The 22,815-nt window shown below is 36.7% G+C and overlaps 5 protein-coding genes and 1 non-coding gene across 7 annotated transcripts; 3 read left to right on the forward strand and 3 right to left on the reverse strand.

The window, feature by feature from the left end:
* Positions 1–1,640: 1,640 nt before the first annotated feature.
* TRNAP-CGG lies at positions 1,641–1,712 on the reverse strand. The gene has a single exon. It is a non-coding gene; the product is annotated as a tRNA-Pro (tRNA).
* A 494-nt stretch (positions 1,713–2,206) lies between these two features.
* Positions 2,207–4,716, reverse strand: LOC111791030. Its single transcript, XM_023672206.1, has 3 exons — positions 3,802–4,716; positions 3,261–3,429; positions 2,207–2,786 (listed from the first exon to the last, which is right to left on the reverse strand). Exons 1-3 carry the CDS (start codon positions 4,573–4,575, stop codon positions 2,323–2,325), a joined length of 1,407 nt encoding a protein of 468 aa, XP_023527974.1. The 5' UTR covers positions 4,576–4,716; the 3' UTR covers positions 2,207–2,322.
* A 130-nt stretch (positions 4,717–4,846) lies between these two features.
* LOC111791031 lies at positions 4,847–7,497 on the reverse strand. The gene is made up of 3 exons (XM_023672207.1): positions 6,553–7,497; positions 6,228–6,399; positions 4,847–5,410 (listed from the first exon to the last, which is right to left on the reverse strand). The coding sequence occupies exons 1-3, from the start codon at positions 7,333–7,335 to the stop codon at positions 4,968–4,970; spliced, it is 1,398 nt and encodes a 465-aa protein (XP_023527975.1). The 5' UTR covers positions 7,336–7,497; the 3' UTR covers positions 4,847–4,967.
* A 2,038-nt stretch (positions 7,498–9,535) lies between these two features.
* Positions 9,536–15,568, forward strand: LOC111789891 (kinesin-like protein KIN-5C). 2 transcript variants are annotated; one of them, XM_023670611.1, is made up of 23 exons: positions 9,536–9,769; positions 9,899–10,028; positions 10,233–10,391; positions 10,469–10,818; positions 10,915–11,053; positions 11,138–11,235; positions 11,329–11,485; positions 11,691–11,760; positions 11,863–11,939; positions 12,152–12,205; positions 12,281–12,361; positions 12,435–12,546; positions 12,625–12,711; positions 12,799–12,974; positions 13,088–13,249; positions 13,393–13,500; positions 13,636–13,794; positions 13,872–13,955; positions 14,043–14,248; positions 14,330–14,431; positions 14,526–14,635; positions 14,798–14,949; positions 15,058–15,568. In XM_023670611.1, exons 1-23 carry the CDS (start codon positions 9,711–9,713, stop codon positions 15,259–15,261), a joined length of 3,036 nt encoding a protein of 1,011 aa, XP_023526379.1. In that variant the 5' UTR covers positions 9,536–9,710; the 3' UTR covers positions 15,262–15,568. The 2 variants fall into 2 exon arrangements, with proteins under 2 accessions (XP_023526379.1, XP_023526377.1); XM_023670609.1 differs by having other exon boundaries at positions 12,152–12,361.
* A 1,030-nt stretch (positions 15,569–16,598) lies between these two features.
* On the forward strand, positions 16,599–18,940 carry LOC111790028 (beta-fructofuranosidase, insoluble isoenzyme 1-like). Its single transcript, XM_023670791.1, has 6 exons — positions 16,599–16,839; positions 16,964–17,829; positions 17,911–18,069; positions 18,279–18,517; positions 18,599–18,689; positions 18,761–18,940. Exons 1-6 carry the CDS (start codon positions 16,665–16,667, stop codon positions 18,938–18,940), a joined length of 1,710 nt encoding a protein of 569 aa, XP_023526559.1. The 5' UTR covers positions 16,599–16,664.
* A 1,262-nt stretch (positions 18,941–20,202) lies between these two features.
* On the forward strand, positions 20,203–22,726 carry LOC111790027 (beta-fructofuranosidase, insoluble isoenzyme 1-like). Its single transcript, XM_023670790.1, has 6 exons — positions 20,203–20,398; positions 20,569–21,434; positions 21,513–21,671; positions 21,980–22,218; positions 22,296–22,386; positions 22,458–22,726. The coding sequence occupies exons 1-6, from the start codon at positions 20,203–20,205 to the stop codon at positions 22,635–22,637; spliced, it is 1,731 nt and encodes a 576-aa protein (XP_023526558.1). The 3' UTR covers positions 22,638–22,726.
* Positions 22,727–22,815: the final 89 nt, after the last annotated feature.

A 22,815-nucleotide genomic window follows, 5' to 3' on the forward strand; every position in this document is an offset into this window, starting at 1 on the left:
TTTATAAGGGTGTGAAACCTTCCCCTAGGAGACGCGTTTTAAAGTCTTCGGGAAAGTTCGAAAGAGAAAACCTAAAGAGAACAATATCGGCTAACAGTGGATCTAAGTCGTTACAGATAGTATCAGAGCCAGACACCGGACAATGTGTCAGTCTTATCGTTGTTTTATCGTTGTTTCTTGAAGAGGGGTAGAGACACCGGACGATGTGCCAATAAAAACGATGGGCCTCAAAGTTGATGAATTGTGATGTCCCACCATGGTTTGGTTGGGAAAGTAAAATTCAAAAACTTTAATGTTATGAATTTAATATATTTGATTCATGAATAAATTTAAATTTATAAGGAGGAAGAATGACAGGTGGTGACAGAGGGAGATGAAGGCGAAAAAAAAGGGACCAATCCAGCGTGGCCATCGGGTTCTTGGGACCTGTCTCACAGCGATGTCTTATCTGAATGTGGGGGCTGGGATCCTCTGTTTCAAAGTCCACCACTTTCCCATCTCCACATCACATCACATCCCTCCATCTCATCAACTCCTCTAATTATCACAAACCCAATTAATATAAGTTTTATTCCCTTATTAAAATTATTAAACGTGTTTGAAAATTAGCGTGTCCCAATCAAGGATTCAACACAAGTTTTTAATCATATATATATATATTAAATGAAACGAAATAATATAATATAATTGTTTTTATTAAAAGAAACAAAAAAAAATCTAAAACTAAGAGAGAGAAAGCAAACCAAAGAATATTTCTGTCTCTCTCTTAGTAGTGGGAGAAACGGCCTGCCGGAGAAGAAGAGAGAGAAAGAGAAAGAAGTTGGCCGCTGTGGCGGTGGCGACGGCGGTGACAGCCAGCATACGGGCTGAGCGAGGCAGCAATGGCTTTTAAGCTTTATGAAAAGATTCCGAATAAACCCGTTGAGCTGTCGGACTCAACGGCTTACCTTAAAGTACTAACGGTTTCAAATTTAAATTCCACCCGCGCTTCTTTTTCATTAGTGGACACTTTTTTAAATTAAAAAATATATATTTTCATTTAAACTTTAAAATTAAGTATGAAACGAATGAAAAAACGCATGCCAATATTGAACTTTTAATTTTTTGTGTATTTTAAATTTTATTTTAAAAGTGAAATTTCTATTTCTAATATTTTTTATTAAAAAAAAATGTAGATAAGTTTAATTTTTAATCTCGATATGTGATTAAATAAGTTAAAAATTAATTTATTTTAAAGAATTTCTTTACTTTAACAAAAATGTAGAATTAATAATAATTAAATAACTTAAAATACGAATTGCTTCCACGTTGTGAGATGCCATTTATATCTCCGGCAAGATGGGGAAGAAGCCATTATAAATTGGGGGATCTTCTTAGTTAGTGGAGGATCATTGAAAAAGATTAGGTCTCTCTTCTTTTTGTTTTATTTAATTTCATAATTTACTTCTTGTGTTGAAAAAATAAGTGAAAAATACATAATATTAAGATATTTTTCACCATAAAAAAAAAAAAACGTAATAATTTACTAGTTATCTTTAAAATGCCAAAAATAAAAGACGAAAATTGTAAATGCATGGGAAGTTGAATGAATTATTTAAAAAAAAAATTAAAAATCCAGCAGAAAGAAACAAAATAATGATGGGGTGTTGCGAGAATCGAACTCGCGACCTCTCGCACCCGAAGCGAGAATCATACCACTAGACCAAACACCCTTTGTTGATATGTTTATAAATTACAAATTATATATTTTAAATATAGTTGTACTTTTTATTTTTAATAATTTTCATAGAAATGGTTTAACACGTGATCGGAATATAATTATAAAATTAATTATTATAATTTTATAGTTATATATAATGGATTATGATGGTAACTTTCATTTAATTTGGTAAAAATTTTATTTTGAGTTAAAAATACTTAATAAAAAATAGAAAATGTATATTTGTATTTTATCGTAAAAAAATTGCTATCCATATTTTATAACTTATTTATCGAAATATATAGAAACAAAGGTAACATATTATTAAATACAACTTAATTTGAAATTAAAGAATTAGTTTTAATTTTGTTTTAAAAGATAGTCGCATTATTTATTAAAATATTTTCTCAACAAGAATGAGAAAATAAATAAATAGAAAATCTTATTGAAAGTTGGATTTCCAAAAAAAATCGAAAATTGAAATGGAATTAAATTAGGGTTCTTAAGTTTCTCTCTAATATTTTATTTTTTATTTACGAGGCAGAAGAGCAACAAAACATTGCATTATAAAAATTATATAAAAACAAGAGGCACATACACATTTCAAGAATCGAGCTAAACTTTTAGCCTTCAACTACTTCCATGGCACCCCTCACCAAAATTTTCTTCATCTCATCCAAAAATCGGTTCATTTGATCTCGGGAGAACAAAGGCGACGGGTACACACAAGCACAATCCAACTGACCGTCACGAATCATGTCGAATAGGGCGATCGATGGTCCAACACCGTGCGCGGAGGCACAACCGATGTAATCAGATATGCCAAGGTTTTGCTGAGCAGGATCAGATGTGTAGATGATTGGGTCTTCGAACGCCGAGATTAGGGCCGTTCTCATGGATGAAGATGGAGTGAGGCCGGGATTTTCAATTGCTTTGCCCATGAGAAAGTTCAAGTCAGACATGTCTGTGAAATGCTTGTTGTTGTCTTCGGCATTTGAGAAGGAAAAATAGCATCGCTCAGCCACTTCCCATAGTGTATCTTCAGCTGATATGTCGTGTGTGTTGAGGATGGCAGAGTGATAGAATCCTAACATATACAGAAAACGACAAGTTTAATAATCACAGATCTCTACAGTAATATGATATTATCCACTTTGAGCATAAGCTCTTGGCTTCGATTTGGGCTATCCCAAAATTTCTCATACCAATGGGAGATAGTATTCATTGATTATAAATCCATGATCATTCCCTAAATTAGTCGATGTGGGACTTTCATCCAACACCTCCTCTTAAACAAATTAGGTCTCTCCTTAATCAAGACTCGACTGTTTTTTTTTTTTCTCTTTTGGAGTTTCGAACAAAGTACCCAAATACTTTAGTCACTTTTTGACTATGCCTTTGAAGCTCACAATACTTTATTCAACCTTTAAGGTTTCTTTTGGCATGTTTAAATTTAGGGCATGACTCTGATACTAGATTAAAAATTACAGATCTCCACAACAGATAATTTGAACGACAATCGATATAGAGTTGAAGTGAGCGAGATACTGTGAGAATTTACCTAAATGGTGGGTCGTGAGGGGAGGATCAAGTAGGGAACGACAATCGATGAGTGTAACCACAGCATATTTCTCGGTCTGATGAGGAGGAAGGTCTTTAGAACAACGAGTAGCTATCAATCCAGCAGCTTCAAGAGCTCCACACAGCTTAATGCCTCTCGATTTGCAGCCCTTCAAACATTCATATCACAACACCCAAGATTCAATATTCACATAGCCAACCGACGGTGAAAGCGTGGACACCTCACACTACCAAGATTGACTCGCTACACCATACCGTACCTTAATAAAACCCATTCCTCTTTAAATTAATAATGATTAGAGACAATACCCTATACATATTATATACTCCGAATAACTATATCAATTAAAAGAACGAAAAATGGGGAAATACTAAAAATTAAATTATTGAGTATAAAATTGTAAATTAATTATCTTTTACACTAAAATGAAATCTGATTGGCTTTTGAGATAGAAAGTGGGTCCCATTAAACATTTTCCCGAGAAAATGAAGGAAAGTTGCAGAGAAAAAAAATGACTTACAGCGAGAAGTTTCTGGGTCTCATCGGAGTTCAATTTCAACCTAATCATCTGAGAAAATCTCTCAGAACTCGCGTCTTTGAATTCCAAATTTGCGAATCGGAAAGAATTCAACGAGTAACCAAGCATGTCCAATCCACGCGCCCACAGAGGCTTATGCGCTTTACCGCTAGGGATTAGATCCTCAATCCTCGATCCAATCTCACCATTATCCCCAATTTCAAATCCTCCGCCCTCGATTTTTCCTCCCGCCGCCGTAAGCACGAGCAGCTCTCGCAACAGAGACGCCGCTGCAACCCGATCGCACGCCGCTGTGTGGAGGGTGAGAAACACCGCCCATTGGCCGTCGCTGAGGGCGTAGACGGTGGCGAACATCACATCGGTATCGGAGTAGGATGGATGGCTCGGATTGAGCCACGTAGCGCGGTTGATTTCGTGCTCGAGGATCTTGTGAAAATCGGAGATGGAAGGATCGTCGGCGTCGGGATGTGAGGCGATGGCACGTGCGGCAGCGGCGAGATCGAGGATCTGGAGATGGATCGACGGAGAAGGGGGAATAAGTAAGGAGAAATCTCGTCGGGAAGGATCGTGGTGGATTTTGGAGCGGAGGATTGGGTGGAGGTTTTGGAGATTGTGGAGGGAGGCTTGGAGATGGGAAATATCGGGAGGTTTTGACAGGAGGAGGCCGAGGACGGTGGTGCCGGTGCCACCGGGAACGGCGCGGCACCAGCTGTACTCGGTGCCACCGACGGGACGGAACCTGATCTCATCGGACATTTTGGAGGCGATGACGGTGGGAGTACAGAGAGGGTACTGCAGCCGTAGGAAATCTGATCCTTTCAAAAGAAGATAATAGGAAGAAGACGATGGTCCAAGGGGAGAAGAAACGATTTGGAACGCTAAAACGACGTCGGATTGGCGATTTTTTAAGATTCCACAATAATTTATACACGCGTAAAACGTGAGGCCCACAAACTTTCAATTTTCTAAATTTATTCTATTTTTATCTTATATTTTCAAATGAAATTAATAATTAAAATAGAATGAGTTTAGTAATTTAACTCATTAAATTACTTAATTTCACTATAATAAGTTTAGAAATACGCATTAAAAAAAAATTAAAATAGTATTATAATTTATTTTCTTTCGCAATTAAAGCAAACCATCCTTCATCCTTTAACGAGAAGAGCCTTCATGTTATCAACCAGAGCTTCCATTTGCTCCCGGGAGTGCAACGGAGCTGGATAAACACACGCGCAGTCGAGCCGCCCGTCTCTAATCGTGTCGAACACGGCGATGGATGGGCCAACGCCGTGGGTAGAGGCACAGCCTAAGTAGTCCTTGACGCCGATCTCCGCCTGCATTGCACCTGAATTGTCCACCACCGTATCTTCAAACACCGTCATTAGCGATGTCCTCATTGCTCCTGATTCTGTGAGGCTTGGGTTCTCAACGGCACGACATAGCAGAAAGTTTAGGTCCGACATGTCGGTGAAGTGCTTGTTTGAATTCTTGGAAGCCTCCAATGTCGTCGAGATTTTCTTTGCTAGCTCCCACAGCTCTTCTCCTCCTCTTATAGTGTAAGAGTTCAAGATGGCAGCATGGTAAAATCCTGAAGATTCCAAGGGCGTTACAGTCTTTTTGTAATTTTATTTTAATATTCAAACTCAAATTTTCCGTCCAATTGGCATAATTAATCTTTAACTTATACAAAATAACCCTAAACTAGTTTTTTTTTTTTTTTTTTTTTTTTTTTTTTTTTTTTTTTTTTTTTTTTTTTTTTTTTTTTNTTCTTTAATTCTTCTAAAAAATAAAATAAAATAAAAACGTTAACTAAAAAATATCCAATAAATATTAAAAAAAAAATACAGCATGGTCATTCTAATTTTGATTTAAAATTTAAGTAAAAAAATATATAGACATTTAATTTTTTTTTTTTTCATTTTCTTAAAAAGAAAAAATAAAAAAGATAAAAAAAAAAACAAGAAAGGAAAGTCTTGTTAAATAGACATTTAATTTAGCATCTTTTCGATATCTATTCTAAAAACAGAAATTTAAAAACAAAAAAATTAATAAAAACATAATTATATTATCAAAAAACGTGTTAGATACCATATTAAAAAAAATAAATTATAATATAAATAACTGTTTAAAATATGTTCGATATATTATATTTTTAAAATATTAATTTGAAAATAAAAGAAAAAGGAAAGGGTTATTAAATAGACATTTTAATTTCTAAACATCGATTCAGAAACAGAAATGGCATATGTAATTAATATCCATAGCTACCAAAAAAGAGAGAGTTCGAAAATGGAAAGGATTGCGACATCAAACCATTCACTTCAAAGCATCCAAATTCACGAAAGTGGAAAGAAATGGTTGAAATTAAATGGGGTTTGTTTAATGACACGAAAAACGATGCGTACCGAAATGGTGGGATCTCAGCGGAGGCTCCAGAAACCGCCGGCAATCAATCAGCGTTATAATTCCGTACTTCCGTTGATGCCGGTCCAACCCATGGCTGCCGGAGCTATGCGTCGCCACCAGCCCCGCCGCCACCATTACCGAACTCAATTTTATCCCCCTCGACTTGCATTCCTGCCATCGAGCTTGGATTTAGACAGCCTATATAATTAAATTATTGAGAATTTTAAACTTATTTTAATTGCATTCAATAATTTGGTTACTTAATTTGAGTAAAATAAATTATATGTAATAATGATAATTAATAATGCTAATCGTAGTACTTACAGAGAGAATCTTGTGGGTTTCAGTCCGGTTCATCTGGAGCCGCGCCACCTGCGATCGTCTCGCGGACTTTACATCTTTGAATTTCAGATTCGTTAATCTCAAAGAGTTAACGGAGTAGCTGATCACATTCAGTCCTCGGGACAACATTGATTTCTTCCCCAACTTTCTAGGAACAAGATCCTCCATGCCCAGCTCCATTTCCCCTGTTTTATCTACGCCGCCGCCGTTCATCAAAAGGAGCAGCTCCTCCAGTAACGACACCGCTGTTGTCCGGTCACACGCTGCCACGTGGAGCCGGAACACGACGATCCATTTACCTGAGCCAACCTCGTACAAGCTAACAAACAACATGTCGGCTGCGGAAGTCGCCGCCGTGTCGGAGTAGTGTAGGGTCTGCCAAGGGGAGTTCTGGTTGAGTTCGTGTTCGAGGATAATCTGGAGAGGGGAAATGGAAATGTCGTGAGGGGTTTTGTGGTAGTTGAGGACATTTTGGTCATTTAGGATTTTAGAAGTTTCTGGAAGTTCGTACGTCTTGATTTGAACGAAAGGAGTCGGTGAAGTGAGGAAGGAGAAAGTGGAAGAAATGGGATTGAAGTGGAGTTTGGATTTGAGGATAGGATGGGAATTTTGGAGTTCGTGAAGGGCATTTTGGAGAAGTTGGAGATTTGGGACGTCGGAGGAGGATAGAGCTATCACCGCCGTGCCGGTTCCGCCCGGGACGGCGCGGCACCAGGCGGTTTCAGTGCAGGCAGCAACTCGCCGGCGGCTAATGGAACCTTCCATTTCAAATGAAAAAACAAGCAGTACACGGCGGCCGGAGAATTTGAGATGAAAAGCTAATGGGAAATCTGACAGGTTTACTTGTTTGGAAGAAGCAGCAGCTTTGGTATTTATAGAAAGGTTATGAAAGCTTTTCTTGTGTGAGTATTAATGGCGGTCCATTGTTGTAGTTGTTGTACCGGTAACAGAGACGACGGTCATATGTCCTTCACTAGTCAAATTTTTTTGTTCTATTAATTGTCTAAATATTTTTTAATAACATTTTAAAGATAAATTAATTGATTAATTTTACAATGTCATGTAAAAACATAATTTATAATTTTTACGGTGTTTAATTATTTTGATCAAATCTAATAATATTAAAAAATATATATTATTATATGAATTTATTTATTTATTGTAAATTATATTTAACCAAATGTTATTATAATTTTAATGCATTTTAGAGAAGATATAATGAGTAAAGAAAAGTAAATATTAATTAATGTCAAATAATGCACGTTATATAATACTAGATTGGGGTATATAAAGCTAGATTAGGCTTAGTTGCAATAACTCGATTGTTAGGCAACATTAATTGGACATGAAGCATAGATAGGAGACTTTACAATCAAAGTCAAACATTTCGTTTAATAAAAATTTTGTTAACTCTAATCCTAAATTTTAAAATTTGTCGGAATTAATTTTATGTTTAATAAGTCTTTCAATTTCCAATTTGATTTGAAATTAACTACGGATTGGATACAAATGATTTATTATACATAAATATGAAAGTCTAGGTTGAATTTATAATTTAACGTAACGGTCAAAAATTTAAAATTATGGACAAGCTATTTGTAATAGCCAAAGTTTACCGTATTGTCTTATTGGGTTTTTTCTATGAAGAGAGTCGAGCATATTCCGACCAGTGCGACGATCAATTAACTAGCTCTTATACTATTAGGAACAACTCAAAGAGGTTTGTTCTCGTTTCCCAGCGATGTGGAATCTCACAATGTTGTGCGAGGTACGCGTTTTAAAAATTTGAGAGATAATCCAAATGTAAATGTCACCCTCTTTGCTAATTAATATAGATCTGTTTTTAAGAATTAGGTATTTTTGCAACCTATGTACATAGGGGCTTTAAGTCTAGATTAAGAAGCACGTGTCTCTAAATAACAAACTGCACGTGTGTAATTAAGAATCTCATGCACGTGACATTAATTGTCTGCAAATCATTCTATTTGTTGATATAATCTCACACCTAATTAAAACTTCAATAACTCATTTGTTTCCTTTCCCACTAAAAATTACTCAACATTATCTTCAAACTTTTTTTTTTTAAATATAATTAATATTATACACACATACATATATGGTAATCTGTAATTTATATACTAATTTATTATTAAATTGACGTAATAATACTATAATTCCACGATTTAATTGTAACATTTCTTTATAATTCAACAATGATTTGTCGTTTAATACTAAAATACTTAATTATATATTTTTTTTGTAAGGTAAGGAGTAGGTGATACGCACGAGTAGGGTTGATTTTTTTTATTGGTTAGATTGGTTATCCATATGACTCGGATATCGTTCACAACCCAATCTAACTCTCTCTCTCTATATATTTTTTATTTTTTTAATTATTTAAGAAAATCATATTTATCACACTACATTATATTAATAATTAAAATATCATATGTTAATAAGTCATAATACATCACTAACATTTGTTACAGACGCAAAATATTCTTAATTTTTATAATTATCTTAATCTTCGACATTTATATGTTTTAATTGTAATGTTTATTGTGAGTTAAATTTTTTTATTTTATGTTTAATAGATCATCAAAAGTTTTAATGAAATAAAAAATAAATTAAATATAAAAGTTTATTTTGTATTTATTAGATAAATTATCTATTAGTTTTTTAAAATCATTATATTAATTTAAAAGAAAAAAGAGTTCGGGCGGAAGCCGGCAATATTGAGCCAAGCCCATTATCTCACTTATTGGGTCATGTTCAGAACATTGGGCTTCCAAGCCTTTAAATTCGAATAAAGCTTCGGGGTAAAATAGACATTTAAATTCGAATAAAGCTACTTAAATCGGACGTGATCTGGACCGTCGGATCACATTCCCCAACGTCTATCCGTCGATGTATTAGACGGTAGACACATAGCAAGCGGCTCCAAAATTCAAATCCTTCTCTTCAATCCCGCCTGTTCTTATTTTGGAGCGTCACAGAGAGAGGCAGAAAGAAAAGACGCCATTACAGCGGGAGAGAGACAACTGAGTAAGAATCAGAGCAGATCTGGTTTTTGCAAGTGAAGAAGTCCACTGGATTTGTTCATTTTTCTTGATTCTTTCTTCCTCGCCGCCGATTGAACGATGTCCGGTCGTCACGAGAAGGAGAAGGGCGTCAATGTTCAGGTCCTTCTTCGTTGCAGGTATCAGAAGTGATTCTAGTTTCGATTTTTTTTTTTTTTTGGATTTTGCTCATGTTCTCTGATGGTTTAGTTGGATGGCTGTTGAGAATATCATGTTGATCTTGTTGGCTCCCCCTTTCTTGTTTGCAGGCCTTTTAGCGAAGAAGAGTTGCGAAGTAATGCACCGCAGGTTGTTACTTGTAATGATTATTCTAGGGAGGTGACTGTGTCTCAGAATATTGCTGGAAAGCATTTTGACAGAGTTTTCACTTTCGATAAGGTACTCATTTCCAAATTATTCATACTTTGCTCTGATTATTTCTATTCTTTAATCCACCAGGAATGAAGCTCAACAGTTGGATGTATGACGATATTTTTGAACATCTCGTGACCTGTTCTGTTTAGAGGAGCATTTCTTTGATTTAGCTTGTTGGCAGTACACATCTTAATTCAATTTATGGTTCTTGTTTGTTGGTTGCCTCAGGTTTTTGGTCCTTCAGCTAAGCAGAAAGACCTTTACGACCAAGCAGTAGTTCCGATAGTTAATGAAGTTTTGGAAGGCTTTAATTGTACAATTTTTGCTTATGGACAAACTGGTACAGGGAAAACGTACACAATGGAAGGGGAATGCAAGAGATCAAAGGTATTTTGGTCAGCTACCTGATAGTGGTGCTCATTTTGGTTGATTTAATTTGTTAATTTGATTTCGTTATCTACCAGAGTGGTCCAAATGGAGAGTTGCCTCCAGAAGCAGGAGTTATACCCAGAACCGTGGAGCAGATTTTTGACACTCTAGAGGGCCAGAATGCTGAGTATAGCGTGAAGGTGACCTTCTTGGAGCTCTACAATGAGGAGATTACGGATTTACTTGCTCCAGAGGAGATTACGAAAATTGCTTTGGAGGAGAAGCAGAAAAAGCAATTGCCCTTAATGGAGGACGGCAAAGGGGGTGTTCTTGTGAGAGGTCTCGAAGAGGAAATTGTTACTAGTGCCAGTGAAATTTTTAACTTACTCGAAAGAGGGTCAGCCAAACGTCGCACGGCAGAGACTTTGTTAAATAAGCAATCAAGGTAACATAAAGGGGTGCTTAGGGTTTAACTTTATGTTTTTCCATTTCCAAAGATCCGTTAATAGCTTTAAAATGATAATGTTCTTTGGTATTTCAGTCGGTCACATTCTCTCTTTTCCATAACAATACACATTAAGGAAGCAACACCAGAAGGTGAAGAACTGATCAAATGTGGGAAGCTAAATTTGGTTGATCTAGCCGGATCAGAAAACATATCTCGTTCTGGTGCCCGAGAGGTAGCAGAAGTTTCTATCATTTTCTTTGTTGTTAACTGAAGATGGCATCCACTGTGCTCTCAATTCGTAGTTATGACAATACAGGGTCGTGCAAGGGAAGCTGGGGAGATCAACAAAAGTTTATTGACATTGGGGCGAGTGATCAATGCTCTAGTGGAACATCTTGGGCACATCCCATATAGGTTAGCTGCTTAGTACTTTTGACAAGCTCTAATGATGCGTCGTTTCTCTTTCGGTTCCATATTATAGTAATTGCCTACTTGAATGAACTTCAGGGATAGCAAGCTTACACGGTTACTCCGCGATTCACTTGGGGGAAGAACCAAAACTTGCATCATTGCTACAGTCTCTCCAGCCGTTCACTGTCTGGAAGAAACTCTTAGTACGCTAGATTATGCACACAGGGCCAAAAATATTAAGAATAAGCCAGAGGTTCGTTCTTCATTTCACTGAGCATCTATCGTGTATTTTTGGTTTTTTAATTTCTAGTGTTTGTGATCATAATTGTGCGAAGGATTGTTGCAACTTTTTAGCTTTGAGCAATTTGCGTTATTTGGAGTTTTAGAGTTTAGATTGATTCATGTTTTTGCAAGTTTTAAACTTACGCTTATGCTTCTTTTTTATACCATTATATTAGGTCAATCAAAAAATGATGAAATCTACTCTAATCAAGGATCTCTATGGTGAAATAGACCGTTTGAAGGCAGGTGAGATGGTTTGATTTGCTTCTGTATTTAGTCAAGTGCTTGGATTTTATATTACCCTTGAACTGGTAACGGAGTGAGTGAAACACTCTCATTATTCATCAGAGGTTTATGCCGCTCGTGAAAAGAATGGTGTCTATATCCCAAAAGAACGATACCAACAAGAGGAGAGTGAAAGAAAGGTATATTGTTTATTGCAACTTAAATATATATATATTTTTTTTTGGTGTTCGGAACTCGGGCTCTTCTTCTTCTTCTTCTTCTTCTTCTGTTTGGAGTAATGGATTCCTGTTTGGTGTAATCGATTTTCTCAGCATTTTTGAAATCTTACATTTTTGGGATATCATGAAAATTTTCAGATGTCTTCTTAACCAGTATCTTTTCTTTCTCTTAGGCAATGGCAGATCAAATTGAGCAAATGGGAATAACAATTGAAACTTATCAGAAGGTGATCATTTTAGTTGAGATTAATATTTTCTTCGTCGTTCTTGCCTTTGTTACTAATGGCCAATGTTTCAAACAGCAACTAGAGGAATTACAGGATAAGTATAATATTCAAGCAGTACAGTGTTCTGATTTGAGCAAGAAACTTGATTCTACAGAGGTGAGATTTACTACTAGCTGTGAAATTTGATGTTAGTTCTTCAAGGGTCTTAATATTCACCTGCTCAATACAGAAAACTCTGTGTCAAACGCAAAAGTTGCTTGCAAGCACCGAGGAAGAGTTGAAGAAATGTCATTATTTCCTGAAGGAAAGGGATTTTGTTATTTCTGAACAGAGGAAAGCAGGTGCTTTTAATTTTTTTTTCCTTCTTCCATTTTGATACTTTTTCCAGCATAAAGCTTAAATTAGAATATGCAAAACAGAGAACGCTCTGGCTCATCAAGCATGTGTTCTACGATCGGATCTGGAGAAAGCTCTTCAGGATAATGCTTCATTATTTATGAAAATTGGTAAGTTAGTGATGCGGTTTACAGCTTGTGCTATCTTTACTACTAGTTGAAATTGGCTAATTTATTTTGCAATATTATAAATTATAGGTAGAGAAGATAAACTGAATACAGAGAATCGAGCAGTTGTGGATAATTATCAGATAGAGCTAACGCAGCAAATCGGTTCCGTTTGCAATATGGTCTCAACGTCTTTGTCTCGACAGAATGAACATCTTCAATGTGTTGAAAAGATATGCCATTCCTTTTTGGACAAACATGAAAAGGTATTATAAGGAAGTGTGAGGCCTTTATATTATGATTTACTAATGTAATAAACGGTTTTTTTGGTTGAAGTTATCATCTTGACATTTTTTTTTTATTGTTGTGTTGTCTGTAGGCAATAGTGGACATGAAGAGAAGATTATCATCCTCAAGAACATTATATATCTCTCATATCGAGGCATTGCAGAATGTTGTTCGTTTGCACAAAGCCAGCTCAAATGCCACTTTAGAAGATTTTTCCTCTTTGGCATCTTCTTGTGCGAACTCCATTGAAGAAGTACGTAGAAAGACATTATTTCTTCATTGTCAGTTATTTTCGTTTGTGATCGGTATATTGTACTGTACTTTCTAGTTATCCTTTTTATATCAAAAGTTACAATGAAGTGACTTGCATTAAAGTTGATATCTCTTGCAATTTAGTTTCTGACGACAGAAGCTCGTGAAGCTTCTACGATACTCGACAATCTTCAGTGCACTCTTTCAACTCAATCTAAAGAATTGTCTATATTTGCAAGGGAATTGCGACAGGTTCGTCCTTCTCTTAATTGTTGCTTGGCCATTCATTCTTTTGCTTTGTTCTAGTTAAGTTTTTATTAACTTAATTTTTTTTTTATTGACAATGTTGTTAAAATTTTCCTACGTTTTTTTTTTTTTTTTTTTTTTTNATTCCATGTTACTATTGATCAAACGAAGGGTATTTCTGAATATATTGAAGAATTCCTCTCTAAGCTGACTGAAGAATCAAAGAGATTGGGAAATCATGCAGCAGAGGCTGAAGAGATCCAGATAAAAAGCATTGCAGAATTTCAAAAAGTTTATGAGGTGGGGCATACGGTTGACTTACTGAACAGGTATAGATAGAGGTAGAATATAATTTGACCTTTTATTTTTCTTTACAGGAGCAATCAAGATCTGATACGGAGAAGCTCATAGCCGATATGACCAATTTGGTATCGGGTCACATCCGTCGTCAAAAGGAACTGGTAAGTTAGTCATGTGCAGGAGGAGGCTTACTAATGAGAAATTATGCAGTTGGGAAATAGATTTTCACTTAATGGATCATGCAACAGGTGGATGCAAGGCTAATTGGTCTTCAAGAGACTGCCAGTGCAAACAAGACGTTTTTGGATGGATATATTTCCTCCATGGAAGGTATGGCTACAGATGCAAAGCGCAAATGGCAGGTGTTTTCAACGGAAACTGAGAATGAGACAAGAGATAGTGCTGACTTCTCTGCTGCTAAACATTGTCGGATGGAGGCGCTTCTGCAGCAATGGCAAGTTTTAGTCTTGGTATATGACTATGGCTAATACTTGTCCTGTTCTAATTTGATTTCCCCCACTTTCATCTGCTGCAGTGTGAGTACGACTGAATCAGCTCTCAAGCAGTGGAACAAAACACAAGAGTCTTTGAATGAGATGGGTAGCAAGCATGTTTCAGATGTGCTCTCAGCTGTGAGGTTAGTCAACGGCTAATTTCTTGACCTGGATTTTCATTCTTTTAAAGATTTTGTTTACCATCATTGATATAATGGTTCGTTTTCCTTTAAACAGAGGCGCTTGTGATAGCAATGAGCAACATGATGCCGAGATTACTTCTGAGCGTTCTGCAGCTGAACAAGACATGATGACGAACATTGAAGACACTCTTCAACAAGTTGACAGTGAGTCAATTCTGTACTCAGTCAGTTTTTTTGAAATCGATATGCATTTGAGTTCATGTATTGCGATATCGAAAGCTATAAACTATATGTTAAATGTTTTCTCTAATGATAATTGCTATATTTCTTGTAACAATAATGCCATGCTTGTTTATAATATTGTAGGCATTTCTAAACAAGAACGCGGCTCTATCTCTGGTATATTAGATGCTGTCAAAACTCATACAGAAACAATTGAGGCTTTCCGGAATGATCACTCTTGCCAAGCTTCTGCCATTGAAGAAAAGGCGAAAGAAACATTTCGGCAGCAATATATGGTAAGTTATTGCTACACATTGAAAAGTATATGGTTGATTTTATATGTGCTGTTTTCCTTTTAGTGCATGGAATGTGTCTCTACAACAATACCTTCTTTGAATGTTTAGGACTATGAGCCAACTGGTAGCACACCAACAAGATGCGAACCAGATGTTCCGAGCAAAAATACGATCGAGTCGCTTCGTGCGATGCCAATGGAAGCCCTTGTTGAGGAATTCCGGGATAACAATTCCGGTGAATTATTGAGTAATGGCAAGGAATTGAAACCATCACTTGTAATGCGAGCGCCGCTTTTGGAGCTTAATAACTGATTGGGAGAAGGTACTCTAACACAAGTAGTTTTATGTGTATTTCAATTATTGTAAACTGTTGTTAGTAGTAGAAAATTTAGAAGGCAGAATGGTGCAGAAAGAGATGTAGAGCCAAAAAGTTCAGAGGCTAAGAATGAAATAATCTCGTCTTGAGATTTACCAGGCAATTGGGTTGCCCTTGGAATGGATGTGTAAATTAAGCAAAAATCTCTTCATTTGTCAGACATACAATCAGACATACAAGATTTGTTGTGTAGTGAAGGAAAGATTCTGAATTGAAAAAGATTAGTGTCGGGTTTTCATGCTTTTTACTGTTCACTACTGTCCTTTTTGTTGTGTTGTTTTGAATTATGGAGTAAAAGAGAGCATTTTATGTACTTATAATTAAATATTGATATTCTTATCAACCTAATGAACAGATCAGGTGGAAGGTATTGAAAAGTATGATCTTAAAAAAAAATTATTGATGAACAAAAATTGATCCATTTAATATATATATATATATATAATTTTTATTATTTAATGAAAATAGGATTAAGAATCTATTTTTTTTAATAAAAAATTGAATTTCCAATAAAAAAAATTTATGGTTTCATTTTATGATTATTTAATAGCATTTATTAATAGTTTGTATGAATGCCTTATTTTTTTCAATTTGNTAAAAGTTAGGTAAGGCTCTGAATATTTAGAGCTTAGAATAAAATAAGGTTGAGCACTCTTAGACTGAAAGGGCTCCTTCTCAATACTCCTAGACTCAAAGGTCTCCTTCTCAATTGTTATTCCGAACTTCCAAGTAATATTGTTTCACTATAATTAAAAATTTAGATATAGTTCACGAACAAATATTTGCACCGTAATTATGATTAAGGTTATACGTATCGTTATAATTATTAATATATAACTTGTATTAATAATCTCGATTAAAAATTAAAAATTTAAATTTCACAGGATTAGTATTTATTTTGAAAGGTTTTAATATCTTTATAAGTGACTTCCAAAATCTTTTCAAATAAACGGAACCATAACTAAATCCCTCCCAACTTTTCATTTATTCCTAAATAAAAAAATATAATTAATTAAAAATAAATATAAAAAATTCAAATAAAATTGAATTTCACGATACATAGAAATAAATAAATACAAATCTTAATTAAATAAAAAACTTATAAATTTTGCTACTTATAGTAAATAGTTTTAACTAAAATATCCTATTTTTTAGGATAAATTTAAACAAATATCTTATCCTTCTCTATATTTCTTTTCTATAAATAGTCACCAAACTCTCATTTCTTCTCCACTTCAAACTCCACTGCTCCTCTTTCTTCACTCCCAAATTCTCTCATTTCTTCTTCACTTAAACTCTACTACCAAACCTGCCTCCTTCTTCGCTCTGAAATTCCACAATGAATTTCTTCACTCTCCTCCGTCTTCTTCTCGTATTCTCCTCTTGTTCTCTGTTCGTCCAAGCACTCCATAAAGTCTACCCCGAATTACAGTCCCTCGAAAACAACGACACCGAAATCAAGCAACTCCATCGAACTGGTTTCCACTTTCAACCTCACAGTCATTGGATGAACGGTTTGTAATTTCTACATTTTCATTTTCTCCTTTCCTCGGTTGTTACCATTTTATAACCATTTTTTTGCCTTTTCAAATGATACTATATATCTATTTTTCTTCTTTATCTGTTTTTATAATGCAGACCCGAATGGCCCAATGTATTTCAAGGGAATCTACCATCTCTTCTATCAGTACAACCCCGAAGGCGCGGTTTGGGGGAATATTGTCTGGGCTCACTCAGTTTCCAGAGACCTTATCAATTGGAAGTCACTCAAACCCGCGCTTTCCCCTTCGAAGCCCTTTGATATCAATGGTTGCTGGTCCGGCTCCGCCACCGTCCTCCCCGGCTTCAAGCCCGTCATTTTATACACCGGAATTGACTCCCAGAATCGCCAGGTACAAAACTACGCCATTCCAGCAAACCTCTCTGACCCGCTTCTAACCGAGTGGGTCAAACCGGATAATAACCCGATTGTTGAACCGGGTACGGAGGTCAATGCCAGCGCCTTTCGGGACCCATCGACAGCGTGGCTGAGCTTCAATGGTCACTGGAAGACAATCATTGGCAGCAGGAGCGAGCAGACGGGAATGGCGTATTTGTATAGAAGTAAGGATTTTTTGAATTGGACTAAGGCGGAACAGCCTTTACATTCTGTCCCGAATACGGGAATGTGGGAGTGCCCTGATTTCTACCCAGTCGCCCACTTTGGGAGATTTGGATTGGACGCGTCGGTGACCGGGAATTGGGTTAAACATGTGTTGAAGGTGAGCTTGGATATGACTAGATATGAGTATTATACGGTGGGGAAGTATTATCCGATGGCAGACAAGTATGTTCCTGACAACACCTCGGCGGATGGGTGGAGTGGGCTGAGATATGACTATGGCAATTTTTATGCTTCCAAGTCGTTCTATGATCCGATGAGGAGGAGGAGGGTTTTGTGGGGTTGGGCTAATGAATCTGATAGTGTGCAGGATGATGTTTCTAAGGGATGGGCTGGAATTCAGGTCCGTTTGTTATCGACTTTGCTCTGTTTTGTTTTGTTTTGTTTTGTATTTGGGCCGACTTTTTCTTTCCTCCTTTTGCAGGCGGTTCCTAGGACGGTGTGGTTGGATCCCAACGGGAAGCAGCTCTTACAATGGCCAGTTATGGAGCTCAATAAGTTGAGATGGAAGAGGGTTATGATGATACATCAGAAACTAGTTAAGGGACAGAATGTTGAGATCAAAGGGATTACTGCGGCTCAGGTCAGTTTGTTTAATTCACAACTGAACCCGCCCATGGCCCATTAACAAAAGGATAAGGCCATTTCCGACAAAAGACCCACACCAAAGTTCCATAGCTTTGGGTCGATCATGATTTTCTTACCCCATAGTGATAAATTCATTTTTCTTTTTGGCCTGTTGTGGGCGCATTTGAACCCCATATGATCGAATGTTTTTTGTGTTTTGTACAGGCGGATGTTGAAGTGATCTTTAGCTTTTCGAGTTTGGATAAAGCGGAGGCATTTGATCCAAGTTGGGTGGATGCACAAGCCGTGTGCAATCAGCTGGGATCGACGGCCCAAGGTGGTGTTGGACCCTTTGGGCTTCTGACTCTGGCTTCAGAAAACCTCGAGGAGTTCACTCCTGTGTTCTTCAGGATCTTCAAGGCCGAGACAAATCACGTGGTTCTTATGTGCTCTGATGCAAGAAGGTAGCTTCAATTCCCTTATCAAATGGACCTTATATTTATTTTTTCAATGTTTACTAAGCTCTTGTTTCTCTTTTGGTGTAGCTCTTCTTTGAAGGATGGACTATACAAGCCAACATTTGCAGGCTTTGTCGACATTGATTTGTCGAGTAAAAAGCTCCCGTTACGAAGCTTGGTATGTTAACGTCATAGTCCAATGCGTTCTCGCACCGCATCCACAAATCTGAACTGTGTATTATTGTGCAGATTGATCACTCTGTGATAGAGAGCTTCGGAGGAGGAGGAAAAACTTGCATAACTTCGAGGGTATACCCAACAAAGGCAGTGTTTGAGGATGCTCATTTGCATGTGTTTAACAATGGAACAGAGCCTATCACGGTGGAGTATCTAGGTGCTTGGAGTATGAGAAGTGCTTGTGTGAACTAACTCTTTTAAGTTAGAACACAACTTTCTAAGAGCTTAGAACGTTAGAACTAACTCTTATTTTTTATTTAATTAAGGTTGTAATGGCAGATTAGCCTCCTCTCTTTTGATTTCATGTTTTTTTTTAATAAAGAGTTAGATCTTTATTGACCTATCCCTCTTCGTTGATCTTTATTAGTTATTTTCTTTTAACTTACCATAACATAACCAAAACCATATTGAAGGATAGGAATGTTTAATCTTAACAAATATGATTCAGGTTTCATCTTCCTAATTTTCAAATTGAGTTATAAATTATAATTGAAAGTTTGAAAATAGACATAAAAAATTGACTATTTACTTGTGTCTACTATTCACTCCCGTCACTCATTCTTACTAAGAAAAGTTCATTCTTACTAAGAAATTGAATACTATTCACTCCCGTCACTCATTCTTACTAAGAAAAGTTCATTCTTACTAAGAAATTGAATTACTGAGAAACTGAAGATAGAGGGGAACTAAACATGAACTCATTCTTACTAAGACATTGAATTACTGAGAAACTGAAGATAGAGGGGACTAAACATGAACTAAGAAACTGAGATAGAGTAGATGGGGACTAAACATGAACTAAGAAACTGAGAGTAGATGGGGGACTAAACAGGAACAAGAGGGAAAACGATTTAAAAGGACACGCTACCACTTTATTTATAAAAGGACACGCTACATTTATATGTGGCATATTTATTTTTTTTGGAAAAAAAATTACATTTATAAAATATGAGCTAAAATGGATAAAATAGACATTTTTTAATATTTAAAAAATATATAAATTAAAGAATAGTTATTTATCAATAATCCTAAATTTCATCATTAAAATTAGCATTTAATTTGAAAAATCCTTTCAAATAGACGGAACCATAACTAAATTGATTCCAACACAAACTTATGTATTAATTATTTTCATTTGTATCTAAATAAAAAAACATAATTCATTTAAATTAAATATAAAAAAATTCAAATAAATTTGAATTTCACATATTTGTGGTAAAAAAAATAAATAAAAATACAAATCTGAATTAAAAAACTATTTATAGTAAATAGTTTTACATAGATTACGTTAACCAATTTATCCTATTTTTTAAGGATAAATTTAAACAAATATCCTTCTCTATATTTCTCCCTCTATAAAAAGCCATCAAACTCTCCTTCTTCTTCACTTCAAACTCCACTGCCAGAGCCGCCTCCTCCTCCTCCTCCTCCTCCTCCTCCCTCCAAATTCCACAATGAATTTCTTCACTCTCCTCTCTCTTCTTCTCGGATTATTCTTTTGTTCTCTGTTCGTCGACAATGGCCTTGTCACCGTCCAAGCTCTCCATAAAGTCTACCCTGAATTACAGTCTCTCGAAGATAATGGCACCGAGATCAAGCAGCTCTATCGAACCGGTTTCCACTTTCAACCTCGCCGTTACTGGATGAACAGTTCGTAATTTCTACATTTTTATTCCCTCCTTTCCATAAGTTGTTACCATTTTACCGAACAGATCAAAAGTCCTAACTGTCTGCATCATATCTAATCTATTTTTCATCTTCTGTTTTTATTTTTCTAAGGATACATGTGCACACCTTATTTTTTATCTTTTATAATGCAGACCCGAGTGGCCCAATGTATTTCAAGGGAATCTACCATCTCTTCTATCAATACAACCCCGAAGGCGCTCTATGGAGGGACATAGAATGGGCTCACTCAGTTTCCAGAGATCTTATCAATTGGAAGTCACTCAAATCCGCGATTTTCCCTTCAGAGCCCTTTGATATCAATGGCTGCTGGTCCGGCTCTGCCACCGTCCTCCCTGGCTTCAAGCCCGTCATTTTATACACTGGAATTGACTCCCAGAATCGCCAGGTACAAAACTACGCCATTCCAGCAAACCTCGCTGACCCGCTTCTAACTGAGTGGGTCAAACCGCATAATAACCCGATTGTTGAACCGGGTACGGAGGTCAATGCCAGCGCCTTTCGGGACCCGTCGACGGCGTGGTTGAGCTTCAATGGTCAGTGGAAGACCATCATTGGCAGCAGGAGCGAGCAGACGGGAATGGCGTATTTGTATAGAAGTAAGGATTTTTTGAATTGGACTAAGGCAGAACAGCCTTTACATTCTGTTCCAAATACGGGAATGTGGGAGTGCCCTGATTTCTACCCAGTCGCCCGCTTTGGGAGATTTGGATTGGACGCGTCGGTGTCCGGGAATTGGGTTAAACATGTGTTGAAGGTGAGCTTGGATATGACTAGATATGAGTATTATACGGTGGGGAAGTATTATCCGATGACGGACAAGTATGTTCCGGACAATACCTCGGCGGATGGGTGGAATGGGCTGAGATATGATTATGGCAATTTCTATGCTTCCAAGTCGTTCTACGATCCCATGAGGAAGAGGAGGGTTTTGTGGGGTTGGGCTAATGAATCTGATAGTGTGCAGGATGATGTTTCTAAGGGATGGGCTGGAATTCAGGTATGTTTTTTTTATTAAATTTGCTCTGTTTTGTTATGTTTTGTATTTGGGCCGACCTTTTCTTTCCTCCTTTTGCAGGCGATTCCTAGGACGGTGTGGTTGGATCCCAATGGAAAGCAGCTCTTACAATGGCCAGTTATGGAGCTCAATAGGTTGAGATGGAAGAGGGTTATGATGATACATCAGAAACTGGTTAAGGGACAGAATGTTGAGATTAAAGGAATTACTGCCGCTCAGGTCAGTCTGTTAGTATGTTAATTTATAACACATTAACAAAAAGATAAGGCCTTTCTATTCCGATAAAGACCCACACCCAACTTTCATTACTTTGGGTTTGCTATCCCGATTATAATTTTCCTACCTCTAGAGTGAAAAGGCCCCCTTTTTTATCGGTTGTGGGCGATGAGGGATTCAAACCTTTGACAACTTGGTTTGTAGTCATGTGTTCTAATCCTTTGAGCTATAGACCCCACCCTGTCTTCTGCTAGATCTGTTTCTAAGGGTATCTAAAAAATGGAATCTTTCCTCTCTTGTGCTTTGTACAGGCTGATGTTGAAGTTATCTTTAGCTTTTCGAGTTTGGATAAAGCGGAGGCATTTGATCCAAGTTGGGTGGATGCACAAGCTGTGTGCAGTCAACTGGGATCGACGGCCCAAGGTGGTGTCGGACCCTTTGGGCTTCTGACTCTGGCTTCAAAAAACCTCGAGGAGTTCACTCCAGTGTTCTTCAGGATCTTCAAGGCCGAGACTAATCATGTAGTTCTTATGTGCTCTGATGCAAGAAGGTAGCTTCAATCCCCTTCTCAAATGGACCTTATAATGTTCTTTTTCATTGTTACAAAGCTCTTTCTTTTTGGTGTAGCTCTTCTTTGAAGGATGGACTATACAAGCCGACATTTGCAGGCTTCGTCGACATTGATTTGTCTAGTAAAAAGCTCCCGTTACGAAGCTTGGTATGTTAACGTCATAGTCCAATGCATTCTTGCACCGTATCTGCAAATCTAAAGTATGTATTATTGTGCAGATTGATCACTCGGTGATAGAGAGCTTTGGAGGAGGAGGAAAAACTTGCATAACTTCGAGGGTATACCCAACGAAGGCAGTGTTTGAGAATGCTCATTTACATGTGTTCAACAATGGAACAGAGCCCATCACTGTGGATTATCTAAGCGCTTGGAGTATGAGAAGTGCTTGTGTGAACTAAACGCTTTAGTTCTTAGAATGTTAGAACTAACTCTTATTTTTTGGTTTAATTAAATTTGTAATGGCAGATTAGCCTCCTCCCGATGTCTATGAATAAAGAGTTAGGTTATATAAATGTTTAATTTAAAATTCTATTAATCTTTTGTCCTTATAATTTTCATTCGGATATATAAAATTTT

This window comes from Cucurbita pepo, chromosome LG03, assembly GCF_002806865.2.
Source record: "Cucurbita pepo subsp. pepo cultivar mu-cu-16 chromosome LG03, ASM280686v2, whole genome shotgun sequence".
NCBI lineage: Eukaryota > Viridiplantae > Streptophyta > Magnoliopsida > Cucurbitales > Cucurbitaceae > Cucurbita > Cucurbita pepo.

Excerpts from the sequence above, each read along its gene's own strand:
- LOC111790027 (XM_023670790.1), top strand. The coding sequence starts at position 20,203 with ATGAATTTCTTCACTCTCCTCTCTCTTCTTCTCGGATTATTCTTTTGT. Across the intron at positions 21,435-21,512 it reads AGGGATGGGCTGGAATTCAG|GCGATTCCTAGGACGGTGTG; the intron begins GTATGTTTTTTT and ends CTCCTTTTGCAG. Across the intron at positions 21,672-21,979 it reads AAGGAATTACTGCCGCTCAG|GCTGATGTTGAAGTTATCTT; the intron begins GTCAGTCTGTTA and ends TGCTTTGTACAG.
- LOC111791030 (XM_023672206.1), bottom strand. The coding sequence starts at position 4,575 with ATGTCCGATGAGATCAGGTTCCGTCCCGTCGGTGGCACCGAGTACAGC. Across the intron at positions 3,430-3,801 it reads AGACCCAGAAACTTCTCGCT|GGCTGCAAATCGAGAGGCAT; the intron begins GTAAGTCATTTT and ends GAATGTTTGAAG. Across the intron at positions 2,787-3,260 it reads CCTCACGACCCACCATTTAG|GATTCTATCACTCTGCCATC; the intron begins GTAAATTCTCAC and ends TGTATATGTTAG.
- LOC111791031 (XM_023672207.1), bottom strand. The coding sequence starts at position 7,335 with ATGGAAGGTTCCATTAGCCGCCGGCGAGTTGCTGCCTGCACTGAAACC. Across the intron at positions 6,400-6,552 it reads AAACCCACAAGATTCTCTCT|GAATGCAAGTCGAGGGGGAT; the intron begins GTAAGTACTACG and ends GCTCGATGGCAG. Across the intron at positions 5,411-6,227 it reads GCTGAGATCCCACCATTTCG|GATTTTACCATGCTGCCATC; the intron begins GTACGCATCGTT and ends TGGAATCTTCAG.
- LOC111790028 (XM_023670791.1), top strand. The coding sequence starts at position 16,665 with ATGAATTTCTTCACTCTCCTCCGTCTTCTTCTCGTATTCTCCTCTTGT. Across the intron at positions 16,840-16,963 it reads TCACAGTCATTGGATGAACG|ACCCGAATGGCCCAATGTAT; the intron begins GTTTGTAATTTC and ends TTTATAATGCAG. Across the intron at positions 17,830-17,910 it reads AGGGATGGGCTGGAATTCAG|GCGGTTCCTAGGACGGTGTG; the intron begins GTCCGTTTGTTA and ends CTCCTTTTGCAG.